Source organism: Chionomys nivalis, chromosome 22 (assembly GCF_950005125.1).
Source record: "Chionomys nivalis chromosome 22, mChiNiv1.1, whole genome shotgun sequence".
In the NCBI taxonomy this organism is placed as follows: Eukaryota; Metazoa; Chordata; class Mammalia; order Rodentia; family Cricetidae; genus Chionomys; species Chionomys nivalis.
In genome coordinates this window covers 4,402,125-4,416,651 of record NC_080107.1, presented here as the reverse complement: position 1 = coordinate 4,416,651, position 14,527 = coordinate 4,402,125, and the positions used below count along the sequence as shown (strand labels likewise).

The 14,527-nt window shown below is 42.3% G+C and overlaps 1 protein-coding gene across 7 annotated transcripts in view; it reads right to left on the bottom strand.

Annotated features, from left to right (window-relative positions):
• Positions 1-14,527, bottom strand: part of Pde1a (phosphodiesterase 1A) — a 234,381-nt gene that overhangs the window by 19,945 nt on the left and 199,909 nt on the right. For all 7 annotated transcript variants that reach the window (XM_057754705.1, XM_057754704.1, XM_057754706.1 and 4 more), the window contains 6 exons: positions 12,046-12,171; positions 11,113-11,214; positions 10,887-11,007; positions 6,655-6,736; positions 3,754-3,874; positions 3,065-3,252 (listed from right to left, as the gene is read on the bottom strand). In XM_057754705.1, the coding sequence (XP_057610688.1) occupies positions 3,065-3,252; positions 3,754-3,874; positions 6,655-6,736; positions 10,887-11,007; positions 11,113-11,214; positions 12,046-12,171 (740 nt within the window). The remainder of the gene's footprint in view (positions 1-3,064; positions 3,253-3,753; positions 3,875-6,654; positions 6,737-10,886; positions 11,008-11,112; positions 11,215-12,045; positions 12,172-14,527) is intronic.

The window sequence follows — 14,527 nt, the reverse complement described above, 5'->3', positions numbered from 1 at the left end:
AGCTCTTGTAGACCAGGCTGGCTTTGAACTCACAGAAATCTGCCTGTCTCTGCCTCCTGAGTGCTGGGATTAAAGACATGTGCCACCACTCCCCAGCTTATTCTTCTATTATCAAATGTCCACCCCACTAAAAGAATAGCCACGCATCCTCCTAAAATCGGACAGCTCTTATGTAGTGCAGAAAAAACAGGGACTGGGCGGAGACATAAGATGTTGAGAAATGATGGATGGATGAGGAGGACATTTTTCTTCAGGCTAAATGGATAAATTTAACACAAACTGAACATTCTGGAATAATAGAAAGCATTTTACTTTAAAGAATGCCTCATATTTTAAAAAGTCTACATACAGCAATTCTAGAAAGTTATATTCAGCTCCCTAGAGAAGACTTCCTGGATGAAAGCATTCTTTTAAGGGGTGTGTAAATGCTAACTCACTTCATTACAATGAGGGCTTCCCACCCTGGAACCCAGGGATTTACAGGTTTTCCCCGCCCAGGAGTAGCGGGATGGTCTGGAGTTCTGAAGATGTGCTGGGATGTGAGGATCAGATGCTGGCAAGACCTCTGGGATTCTCTTCTAACTTTGATGAGCATTGGATCACCTGTATGTCATCATCTCTTCTCAAAGAAGTTAGGAGGAAAACGTGGTCCTTTCAGGGTGCCTCAAGGTTGATCGTGGTCCACAGCAGATTAGCATGGACTGATAGTTACTGATTTTCAAGGTAGGTGTCTTTTTGTAGCAGATTACGTTTTCATTTTTTACTATGAAACATTATATTCATAGAAGGGATTAAATGTCTAGCTATAAAATACATCTAGATTGAGTATTATCATGACACAGTAAATGTGGTCGTTTAAATGAAGAATGGCCTCCACCAACTCATATTTGAATCCTTTGTCCCCAGATGGTGGAACTTTTTGGGAAGGATTAGGAAGTATGATTTTGCTGGGAGATGGGTGTCACTGGTGTGGACTTTGACGTTTCAAAAGCCCACACCATTCCCTGTATCTTCTCTGTGTCCATGGTTGTGGAGCAAGATGTGAACTTTCAGCTTTTCCTTTGCTCCACCATCGTGGACTCTAAACCTCTAGAACCATAAATTAAATCAGACATGTTCTTTTATAAGCTGCTCCAGTCATAGTGTTTAATCACAGAGTAGAAAAGTAACCAAGACAACATACAAATTTATATATGTTATAGATGCATATATAGAATATAGCATCTATAGAATCTCTCTTCCTCTTCCTCCTCCCTCTCTCTCTCTCTCTCTCTCTCTCTCTCTTCCTCTCTCTGTGTTTGATTATACAATGGCTGTTTTAAAATTCTTTCCTCTATATTCACTCTGGTATCACCAAGGGCACCAGAAAGTTGGTTACTGTTTGTCATCTAGAAGAAAACTGAGAGTTTAGACCAAGTAGTAACGGTGACTGTGTTAACAGTCTAAAAACCAAAAGAGGGGGGCTTGGACCAATACGCATGCAAGGTAATGAGCAAGAAGAGGCTGGATTCAGGAGCCGTTCGAGAGGAGAACAGATAGGATTTGATACCAGGGAAGATGTAGAGACTTAAATTTCTTAAGTCATATTGTACAATGACACACACATATAAAACATACGTAACACATATGTGTGGTATACTCTGTATTGATTATATTCAGCATTTTACAAATAAGCATATAAATCCTCTCTTCAAACACACACCAAAATCTAACCCCTTCTTGCTCATCCTCTGTCTGAAAAGGTGTGGCCTTCCATGCCAGGCCTGTCTCTAACCCTTTCTCTTACCCCCTTTCACATGTTTCTAAATTATCACCATGTCAGTGATGCCTTTCCTAACCTCCCTGCTTGAAACTACACTCTTGCTCCTGCCTACCAGCTTGGTCATTTATGAAAACCGAAAGCAGGTCTGCCCTAGCCACTTTCATTACAGAAACACAGTGTCGTTAACAGCCATTTCACAGAGTCCTTTCTACTCTGCACACACAATAATATGTGAGGCTTTTATTCTTTTGAAAATATTTATTGTACCGGGCATGGTGGTGCACTTGGGAGGCAGAAGTATGAGGATCTCTGTGAGTTATATAAAACTAAAAATATAGGCCGGGCAGTGGTGGCGCATGCCTTTAATCCCATCACTCGGGAGGCAGAGGCAGGCGGATCTGTGAGTTCGAGGCCAGCCTGGTCTACAAGAGGTAGTTCCAGGACAGGAACCAAAAAAAAAAAAAAAAAAAGCTACGGAGAAACCCTGTCTCGAAAATTAAAAAAAAAAAAAAAAAAAAAAAAAAATATATATATTTCAATCATGTGTGTGCATGTCTTGGTGTGTGTGTGTTTGTGTGTGTGTGCACGTGCACACACACGTCTCTGCAGATATCTATGGAAGGCCAGAAGAGATCATCGGATCCTGGAGCTGGAGTTACAGGTTGTGATAACCTACCTATCGTGGGTGCTGGGAATAAAACCTGGGTCCTCGGTAAGAGCAGCAAGTGCTATTAACCACAAAGCCATCTTTCCAGTCTCTGTCTTTTTTTTTTATTATTATTACCTAAACTGCTAGACACTCAGGTAGACATAGAAACAGATAGCAGCCTTGCTTGGTACTAAAACAGGCTTGAAAGCATCACCGAAATGCACAGAGGTTCTTTGTTTGGGGTATTTTGTTTCTGAAGACAGGGTTTCTCTATAACCCCGGCCATACTGGAACTGGACTATAGACCAGGCTGGCATCAAGAGATTCACTGACCTCTACCTCCTGAATGCTGGGATTAAAGGTGAGTGGTGTCACCACCACCCAGCAAGCACAAAGGTTCTTATCCCATGCAATGCGTTGCATTATTGTCCCATGCTTCACACCTGCATGGCTACCGCCCAGCAGCACACACAGCTGCAGCTCAGCTGACATGAGCAGCATGGGCCTCTCTTAGCCAGCAACAGAGCCGGCTTTCTCAGGAATATTCAAGTTCCAAATGCCAGCAGGAGTTGTGCATTTTATAAAGGAGAAACACCAAGCGAAAGAGTCCCAACTATGAGACTAGCTAACGAGACAAGCATCAGCATCTGTACCTTGGGTAGCTAGCTCTTTCCACCTCTCTTTGTTCTGCTGGATGATGTCCACCAGGTTGTTTTTGAAACTCTTCAGGTCCACGGCGGACAGAGAGTAGTCCGGAGGATAGCTCCCGTCACTCAAAGTGCCTTTCACATTTGACCGCCTCAGGGAGTCAACAACGTGGAACCCAACCATGGTGGACGAGCTAGCATTGACAACCAAAGAAATCAAAACACAACAAGTTTAAGGTACCACCCGAGACAAGATGCGCTGGAGTAGGACAACTGTCACCTAGGCCCAGATGTCAGGATGTGGCGGGGGCTTCTCTCCACATCCACTTTCCCACATGGAGAGGGCCTGGGTCTTTCCTCAACACACTCTAGAGTACTTCACTTATTTCTCCCCTCTATCTTTAAATTGAAAAAAATCCTTTCCATACAATGTTTTCTGATGAAGGGTTCATCTCTCCCTACTCATTCGGCTCCTTCGCCTCCCCTCCCATCCAGTACACACCCTTTCTCTCCTTTGTAAGAGTGGATGTTGATCAGTGGCAAAGGGAGTGCACTGCAGTAAAGAGCCACAAGATGGCAGTGCTACCTAATAATTATTCTAAGAACTGCCTGCCTACCTTTGAGGAAAGGGACACATATCCGGTAAAAACTCATTAAAACATTAAAGCCAAAAAATAAGCAAAACAAAATTATACCTGCTTGCCCCATAGTTAGAAGACTCCGATTTTGAGGATTCCTCTATAAGAGGGATAACAATTTTCTCTGTTGAGTCTGTCAGGAGAGAAAATGTTGGCTCCACGATGAAATCAATGAAACCTGAAAAAGCAAAGCATATGAAATGATACATTCAAGTGTTCCAGCTTCCTGGTTCCCATGGCCAGTCACAGTGAGGAGGCCCTGGGACATATGTGGACAGACACGTGCTCACTACGGAATCGGCAGAGGCGGCTAACTGCTTTGTATAATAACGCATTCGGTAGTAGAACGGACAAGCTCCCTGGTTCAAGTGTGTGGTCTTTCCTAGTCAATATTCTGCCCTTTATGCTGTATATCTGTCAAGCCAGCTCTACTGAGCAGGAATGCCTTTTCTTCTCAACAAGAGGCCATTCCCCTTTGCAATGGGCCTTACTTGGTTACAGTCTTTATGGGCCAGAAAGAAATGCTAATTTCTAAAGAACCCAGGTCGTTGAAGGTCCCCACACCTCAGACCACAGGAGGACAGCTACTTCTGTTTTATCTTTCTTGATTCCTTGCTGCTCTCTCAATAGCTGTTTATTATTCTCCGAACGTAAAGCGTTAGTTCACGGTGTGTGGGCGTGGGCTGTCAAATCGGCAGAGAGAACACTACAGTCTCCAGCAGACAGCACTAATCCCACCACTTGGAGATGTCAAGACTGACTGATGACTTACGCTTAGCTTAAAGTGTTCATCAGGACGGGGAGTGACAGGCAGAGCGCAGAGCCTTGTCCGCGACTGTGCATTTGCCTCTTGCTGTTGAGGTGAAAGAGGAGACAATAGCTGTTTTCATCCCCGGGAATGAAACATCTTGAGGCCCCAAGAGCAATTGGATGCTTCAATTGGTGGGTTCCTTGAACCCACCTGGGAAAAGAGACTTGAATGCAAGAAGAGGAGGACCTTGAAGTGACATACACATACATCCAAGTTATCCACTGAATAACCGACCAAAATATTGGAAGCTAGACACTTCCCAAGGACTTGTTGGGACACACCCTAATTTTTACAAAAGTCTCCAATAATTTTGTATCTTAACTGACACTTCATTTCAAAGTAAAACTAATTTTCCACCCAGAGTTTTAACTCCCTGGCACAGGTAAAAACTGTCCAGTGATGTTGGGACTAATGAGTCCTGGCCTTCAGCTGCTCTTCCCTCCTAGAACCTTCTAATTAAAGTTGCTGGAAGCTGTTCCTGGCTTAGAGGATCAGAGGATGGGATTTTCACCTGTTGGCCATTGACTACAGTGTATTTAAAACTACATGGTGCTAATAAAGAGTGGATTTGGTATCAGTGTTTAAAGGTCTGCGTGTCGGTCTGTCTCTGCGTGTGTGTTCTCAACCTCCAGCCCCTTTCCCAAAGCTCGTGAACTGGGATCTAGCACATAGAGTGCAGACTGGGGCCCCAGGTGCGCCGCACAGTGAGTCAGCACTTCTACCAACTAAGAGGAATGTGTATCCGAGCCACCAGCCACTGGGAATCTGTCATTCCCAGTGTGATAGACGAGGCCCTGAGTCTACAGCATCCACACTTTCTGTAAGCACTGGTGTTTTATTCTCTGAACAGTTGTTGAAGGTTGGCTGGGAAGGGGAAAGGTGACAGGTGCAGTTTTGCTGCTGCCCTTCAGTGCTGGGATAGGCACGCCAGAGACCAGCTCCAGAGTAGGGATGCTGGGATAGGCACGCCAGAGACCAGCTCCAGAGTAGGGATGCTGGGATAGGCACGCCAGAGACCAGCTCCAGAGTAGGGATGCTGGGATAGGCACGCCAGAGACCAGCTCCAGAGTAGGGATGCTGGGATAGGCACGCCAGAGACCAGCTCCAGAGTAGGGATGCTGGGATAGGCACGCCAGAGACCAGCTCCAGAGTAGGGATGCTGGGATAGGCACGCCAGAGACCAGCTCCAGAGTAGGGATGCTGGGATAGGCACGCCAGAGACCAGCTCCAGAGTAGGGATGCTGGGATAGGCACGCCAGAGACCAGCTCCAGAGTAGGGATGCTGGGATAGGCACGCCAGAGACCAGCTCCAGAGTAGGGATGTTGGGATAGGCACGCCAGAGACCAGTTCCAGAGTAGGGATGCTGCTGATCCTTCTATCACAGGGGGCTTTCAGAATACGATCAGATATTAAAATTGTGCCACTTAACAAGCATGTGTGTTCATAAACGAACCGAGTTGTAGTTCCCTACACAAGTAAAGGTAAGAATACATGTGGCTGGAAGAGTATCATTTTGCAGATCTCCCGCTGCTGATTTATCAGTTCATATCTCAAGAATCCCCCTCCCGCTAAAGAATTGTGAAAAGCTAGCAATAACACAATAGGAAAGTTAATATCTTATTTGAATTGCTTTATGTCTAAAGGACTAAATCATAGAAAATAATAATCAGCAAAACGACAAAACAAAAGAGCCAGTCCCTTACACAAGAAGAAAGTCCTTATTTACTAGGATTACAGCCAAGAATAACAATTGTTCTAACAGTTCTTTGAGTCAGGATGCGCATAGGAACAGTTTAGCAAGCATGGACTCTGCTTTGTTTGTGATGCAAACCCCTTCCAATACTGCAATTGGCTGCCTAGCACCTTGACTTGTGTGATCTATGCACACACACCCCTCTCCATACAATTCCCCTGAAACACAGACTTCTTCCACCTGACCTTGACTGGCAGCAGCAGCTTTTACTGAATTCATTGTGTGAAAACCCTTCATTGATTTTCATTCAACATCATCTAGATCAACCCAAAGCCACAATGTATTATGATTAAAGCGTGGGGTTGGCCTGGAAGACTTTGAAGAGTGTGCTACACACATTTGAACACTAACAAGTCCCGACAACTTTCCAGGGCCACAATTCTTCAGTCTTACCTATTTGAGACTGGGCAACCATCGTAGACTTCCGGTCACAGAGTGGAGAAAATGGAAGCCCTAATTCAGCTTCCTTGTCTCCCTGGGGAAAGAAATGAATTACCAGAATCAAGTTGGAGAATTTAAGGAAATGTGCAGTCGAGAGAGTGACTTTAAAAATCACATTTTTGAACCTTTTAAGCAGTAATTCATAGTTATTTATATCATTAAAATCTAAGGTTATATAATTTCTTTTGAAGAGTTTTCTTCTGAGGAATTGCTCTGTGCTAACACACTAACACTCTAGTGTCACAACCCACTGACTCTGAAGGAACAAACATTTCAGGTTTCAGGAGTCGCCATGGATCAGTCATTTCTATATTATTGGGCAGCTTATTAAGAACCAAATTTATAGACTTTCCTTCATTGTTTAGATTCCACTCAACCAAGTTTTAAAAAGAAAGATTTTGCATATACTGCTTTTTCGGAATGCATGAACATGTTGAAACCTCTTTCCAGTCATTGACTAAGAATTATTGTCCCATTGCAAATAGTGATATATTTTTTGATATAATCTTTATGATATAAGATTCCAAAATATCATCAATAGTTTAATTATGAAATAGCAGTATCTTTAAGAGTTTATATTAAAATATAACACTAACATTGCTTAAATAGAAGTAAGACAGCTGATGGACTTGATGGAAAACATAATATTAAAGATGTTTATTTGGTATTTACAGATACAACTGTACTTGATTGACGGTATCATATTTGCATTGGCTGGCGTTAGTGGTCGAGGAGCTACTGCTTGCAGCTTAAGAACACAATAGGTCTATTTCTACAGGAGATCGTTCTTTGGAAGACATAAAAAGATTGTTTAGGTCTGAAAAAGGCACTGTGTTGACATACTCTGTATAAGCTCCATTTTAAAGAAAGCTAAAGACACATTTTTATCTAAGGCATAAGCCTTTGACACTTACATGCAGACTTGGCCTTCCTGTAGAGGGAGTTGGGGGTTTTATGTTGTTTTTCTGTTTCCTGTACCTCTCAATTAAATTAGAATATAAAATTTCTATTGCTAAGAGCACAGAATGCTAAGGTGCATTAATTATTCAATTTATTTATAAATATTTCAAAGTGTTATTTACTTTTGGAAATGAATAAAGGTCTTGGGTACCAGGCCAACAGGGAGCCTCTGAGCCAGACCATGAAAGAATTGAACAGGGCACTATGATGTACTGCTGAGGGAGACAGGGAGGGGAGGTGTTCAAAGGGAAATTGTGCTACCTTAGTGTAAGTTTGACCACCCTTAAAAAGTCCTTATTCTCTCCCAGGGCAGGGATACCTACTTCTTATTTAAATGAAGTCAAAGGTCAAATCTGTAGACATTCTACATAACAGCTATTTAATACTTTTCTTGAAAGCTATGCATTCTACTGAAAGCACTGTATTTAGAAGACCAAAAATATACCTCTAGAATCAATAACTTATTATATAAATACATTTTCTAGTGTTTTAATTGACTTATGATAGTGGTAAGAGAAAATGCCACACTCCATTAACTACCCAGTAGCTCTCTCTGTGATGTCCTGAGTCTCGGCACTGTGTTCTGGGGGATGAGCCTACAGGTGCTGAAGCAGAAGTGGCCCCATTAAAATGCAGATGAAGAGTCTGCTCTCCAGCATCTGGGAGCCCTTACCTGGCTCAGCACTTCCTGTGCAGCCTATCAAACTTTCAGCTTTGAGTGGCCGTGGCCGTGACAAACAGCTAGTAATTATTTTTCTGCTTTCCAAAGAGAGTAGGAAGGCTCTGACAGCTATCAGCGAGATGTCAGTCCAATACTTTATATCTTTGAATTTCACTAAAGCTGAAACGGTGTTTATAGCTCTCAGTAGATAAAGGAAACCAAAGAGAATGAAGTACAGAAGCCTTGGGAACCTTTCTGCACCAAGACCTGGTATGAGCCTCAAGAGTAGTCAGTACCATTCAGACCACCGTCAGACCCCGAGGATAGGATAAGAGGGACCACTGGATCCATAGGCAACCTCAGATGGAGGTGGGTAACACTGTGAAGCCATTTCTTAGTTATGACTGATGCGAGGGGACTCAGCCCACCGTGGGTGGTGTCACCTCTAGTCATGTGGTTCTGGGTTGTCTAACACTCAAGCTGAGCCAGCCACAGAGAGCAATGTAATAAGCAGTGTTCCAGTGCAATCCTGTTTCAATTTCTGCCCTGGATTTCCTTGATAATGGTTGTAACTTTTAAGGTATAATAAGCTTCTTCCTCCCCAATCTGCTTTGGGTTGTTATTTTTGTCACAGCCACATAAAACACACTACAGAACTCATTAACATGGACTATCTGTTCATTTGTACATACATATACATGCATATATACACATATAGTAATTATAGTAAAATACCTTTTAATTATATATAGACACATATATATATAATATGTTATTATATATACACATATATAATTAAAAGGTATCTTACTATGCCTTTCTTGTTTTCCTTGTAGTTGTTTTGTATGAATTTAGCTAAATATAATCCTTAATGTTTTCTTTTATGCTCTCATAAGTAGCATTCTGTTTTACACTTAATTGTCAAATTGTTCCTTGCTTGTGGACACTACGATGGATCCTACAACCCCATGTGTGGGTTCTACTGGCTTTTTACAATAAGGGAAGCTTTGTTTTTCCACTCCATTCATTATGTACTTTTAGAACCTCTTTGTACTGATTAGGACTTCAAATGAAGCATTTAATAAAAATGGAGTTGATACTCTGATCTTAGCATAATAATATTCTGTGTTTCACCTCAAAGGATTGCATTAGTTATGACTCTTTGACCCTTTACTAGGCTAGGCGACATTTTCTAACTACTTTTATGGGAGTTTGGACAATTAAATATTGGATTTTGTCAAATGTATTCTGTGAATCTATTGACATGACAATATGATTTTCCCTTTTTATTCTCTTAATATAGTTCAGTGTGATTAAAGAAATGTTCAACATGCAAGCTCAGGCCATGCTATGTATTCTTTTACAATATTATTGGATTTGACTTGCTAATATTTTAAGAGTTTCCCCATCTGGAATCATGACTGATATGGGTTATAATTTCCCTTATTTGAAACGTCTTTGTCAAGTTTTATGAGAGATAAACTGCCAATTTTCTTCTTCCTCTTTCATGAAAAATTTGAGTAAAACTGACATTATTTCTGCCTTAAAATTCTAGAGAAAATTGATATTTCTCAACTGAATTAAATAATGGAAATTGAAATTAAAGTTAAAAACTAGAGCCATTTAATCCTGGGTTTCCATTTTTTTAAGAATTAATGACTTTTATGAGTATGGGTGGTTTGCCTACATGTGTGCCTGGTGCCCACAGAAGCCAGAAAAGGATGTCAGAGTCCCTGGTACTGGAGGTACAGATGTTGTGAGCAGCCAGGTGGATGCTCGGAATTGAACCCAGGTACATTTCCTCTGGAAGAACAGCCAGTTCTATGGGCCAACAAAACTCCATTACCAACTCTAGAAAAGATTATAAGAACTGAATTTGTAACTAGCTAGTCAGTAGCCTCCCCACCCCCACCCCGGGGCTGAAGTCTAAAGTGGGGCCTGTCTTTGGGAAGACTGAGCGCTTAACTTGTGGAATGTAAGGCAACTGAATTGTTAGCATCAGTCTATAGTTTAGGTAGCATCCCAACTTTGGGTTTGGCGATGTTAGAACAGGGCACCACACAAGAGACAACTGGAACATGCCTGCGGCGGAGAGCAGGGCTCGCCTCTTCCAGGCTTGTGCTGGTTTCCGTTAGGCGTGCGTCTGAGCAGCCTCATTTTCCTCCGCCTCCTTTGCAGCTGCGCGCTGCGTTAGAATTTAGAGAAGATATACGTAGATGGTTGGGTGTCCTCCTTTGCTCCTTCCATGGGCAGGTTGTTTGCTGTCTCTAATCCCAAACTTACCTCTTAATAACATAATGATTCTAACCTGTTTCTCTATTCCTTTCTTTCCATACTGCCACGCTCTCATATCTAAGACGTTACTTTCTTTAAGAGACATTTGGTACTATTTTGGGTAATCTAATGTATTTCCCTAAAACAGTACTGAACTCTCCCAAGCACCTTAACTATGTGCCCTGGCTTATTGAAAATATAAGTCAGAAGCGCTGGGTTCTGTTAAAAAAAAAAAAACAATCACGTCAATATTCACAGTTGCTGTTCTCAAACCAGAGAGAGAAGGCACCTGCAGGAAGAACTCCTCCATGAGGGCCATGGTCCACCTGTAATGCAGCTTCCAAGTTTTGGCTGGGTGGCTGATGTCGGCTGCGTGGAGTATCAGGGACATGGTTTTGGCTTTGTCAATCCTGCCAAACCAAAGACATGTTCATATTACCAGAACTAAACAATCACCAACTGTTTTCTAAGTCCCAGCCCCCAGACCTTGAACATGACACCAGACAGTAACCTACCCTTCAGGCTGCTGCAAGCTGTTTCTTATGTTTTTAATTTGCTGGAAATGGCCTGACATGTCTGTAGATAACACCATTTCAATCACTAAGTTCCGAAGATCCCTGCAGAGGCATCGAAAGGAGAACGGTTCATTTGACTCCTCCTTACCTTGGAGTGCGACATTTCCACAAATATCTAGGGTCACACTGTAATGATTTCAGCCACTAAGGCTGGTACTTCTGGATTCTAGGGGCCACGCATGTGCAGACAAGCCCTCAGGCAGAAGTGCCTATTGGTCCCCCAGGGATGTTAAAGGACCCGTTACCCATGTGCGACGTGGATCACATCATTCACATATGACTCAGCTAAGCCCTTAAACGCATACGTCATCTGCGTATGAGGTAGTCACTGTTAACCCCCTGTGCGCATGCGCTAAGCAACTTTTAAAAGCTGAACGCGCCATCTCCCCTTCCCCCGTCTCTGTCTCTCCTCTCTGTCTCTCTTTCTGTCTCTCTCTGTCTGTCTCTGTCTGTCTCTGTCTCTGTCTCTCTCTCTCTCTCCACTGACTTCCTGTACACGGCCCCTCTAATAAACTCCTAAGCTGGTGTGTTGTGTGTTCCATGTTTGCTTCTCACTCATGCCAGGTAATTTCACACACTATTTTTTCTAAAAATTCCGAACACAGAGCCGTGGCCTTATCAACGCCATCATACTCACAAAAGCTAGACATTATCTTAATCATTGACACTTATGATTCGATAATAACCACACCACTTAATCTGTTCCCTAAAAATGAGTTGTTTTCCATTTTCAGGCCACAGTATTTCTTGCCAACTCATAACTGCTATTGCTAAGTCTTGGGGGTTTTATTCCACCTGTCTTCCTCACTTTACTAACAACTTAAAAACCTTGTCCTTGGGGTTCAACACCCTTGGGTTTCCTCTGACACTCACCTCCAGTCATCCTTCGATAAATTTACAAAGATGTTCATTTCCTCCTCTTGCATAAGCCGATAGGCTGCACTCACGTGGTGATTCTCAAGCACTGAGCGATCATTGTACAGAATGGCAACGTCTGACCTGGGAATCGAGAGCAAACATCCAAAGAATGTCTTCAGACTCTGAGATTTTAATACTTAATAATCAAATTTAAGTCATCAGTTAGAATCTTATTATTGGACACAGAAAATCATGTTAAGCTACCTTTAAAAAATAACTATGTTTTTTAAACTGTATATATATTTTTTTATTTGTGGAGAGGACACCTGAACTGCCCTTCCCCTGTAAGCAGACTGATGACCACCTTAATTGTCACCATAGAACCTTCATCCAGTAACTGACGAAAGCAGGTGCGGTGATCCTCAGCTAAGCACTGGGCCGAGCTCCTGGAGTCCAGTTGTGGAGAAGGAGGAGGGATAAGATGAGCAAAGGGGTCAAGACCATGACGGGAGAACCCACAGAAACAGCTGACCTGAGCAAGAGGGAGCTCACCAACTCCAGAATGACAGCTGGGGTTTCCGCCTATGACCAAAGTAGACCCTCTGAATGTGGGTGACAGTTGTGTCTCTTTTAGGGTCTTCATTGTTGTCTGAGATTATGAATTGTAGGTTGGTTTTTCTTTTATTTATATCTAAAAGACACTTATGAGTGAGGTCATACGATATTTATCTTTCTGGGTCTAGGTTACTTCACTCAATATGATGTTGCCTAGATCCATCCATATGCCTGCAAATTTCAAGATGTCATTATTTTTTTCCATTGTGTAAATATACCACATTTTTCTTATCCATTCTTCAGTTGAGGGGCATTTAGGTTGTTTCCAGGTTCTGACTATGACAAACAATGCTGCTATGAACATAGCTGAGCACATGTCCTTGTGGTATGATTGAGCATCCTTTGGATATATACCCAAAAGTAGCATTCCAATTTAGTTACAAATGGAAAAAGGAAGAAAAATGCGAAGTTTTGCTACATTGTGACCTTTTGAAACAAGGCATTGTGCAGTGGCTAGAATGATTACTATTATATATTCGTTTATATACTTAACATTTCTATAAAATACTAAGTCTACCCTTGGTCATTTTTCACAATGTGATACATTGCAGTTCTTGGTAGCCCGTATGTTATCTAATTCTCCGTGTTGGCTTATTCCTCATCTAGGCGAGACTGTAAGTCCCTGGACCAACATCTCCTAACCGTCCCCTCAGCATCCTGTGGCTACCACTCCACACCAGGAAATATTCTTTATCAAATTGAGGACACTGCCAACTCTTTCTAGTTTATTGAATTTGGACCATAAATAAAAATTGGATTTTGTCAAATATTTTTCTGCATATCTTGGCATGGTACCATTTCTTCTTTAAATTATGGATTGAATTTCAGATGTTGAATCAGAGATAGCTTGCATACCTGGGATAATTGGTCACGATGCTAATTTTCCCTTTAATTATCATAGTTTAAATGTCTATATGCCCTTTCCTTTCCATTTAAAATGCTAATATCTGTAATATAATCTAAATAGCTAAGAGAAAAGCTGTAGCTCGTTCTTATTCAGTCTGTAAATGACCAGCCTCTTTTTGCACTACTTCAAGTAGTCAATTACATCTTCATTCATTTGACCCCAATTTACTTCGGGTAGGGGGTAAAGAGTGTGACGGAAACCACTTTCTCCCACACATTTCTGTGATTAAATTGAATATTGCAGATGCACTCGCTGCAAATTAAAATGGAGAAAGTTGTTTCCAACACATGTTTATAGCAGACATTTTACTCTTCAGCTGTTGCGTTCATCAAGAGGCATTTACTTCTCACCTGCCTATACACTCCAAACTAATAAAAATACTTCAAATTGCCTGGAGAGACTTGACATTCTAGCCTAATGGACCAGTTGCAAGTGTTCTCAGTTCTGTAAAGTGGAGTCTTGGCTTCTTCATTCTCTTCTCCTAGAATGCCCAATACGGACTGGAAGCAAAAACCTTGTTTGCAGCATCTTCAGTTGCTGAGTCAACCAGACATGCTGGCACAGCAGACGCAAGCAGCAGTGATAAGAGGAAGAGAAAGGGAAAGTCCACAGCACCTCCACTACTCTTCGGCTCCTAGAGCCCAGCATCTCCTGCATCCCCTTTTCTACCTAGATGTATTTAATATGTGTGTCGGTTGGTTTCAGGTCAGCTTGACATAAGCTAGACTAATTGCAAAGAAGGACTTCCAAGTGGGAAATGATTCCATAATGCTGGCCTGTGGGCAAACCCATGGGCCATTTTCTTAATAAACGATTGGCCCAGGAGGGCTCGGCTTTTGGTGGGTGGTCCTGAGTTGTGTAAGAAAGCAGGCTGAGCAAGCTAGTAAGCAGCATCCTCCATGGCCGCCTCTGCTTCAGTTCCTGCCTCCAGGTTCCTACTCTGAGTTCCTGCTCCGACTTCCCTCAGTGAAATGG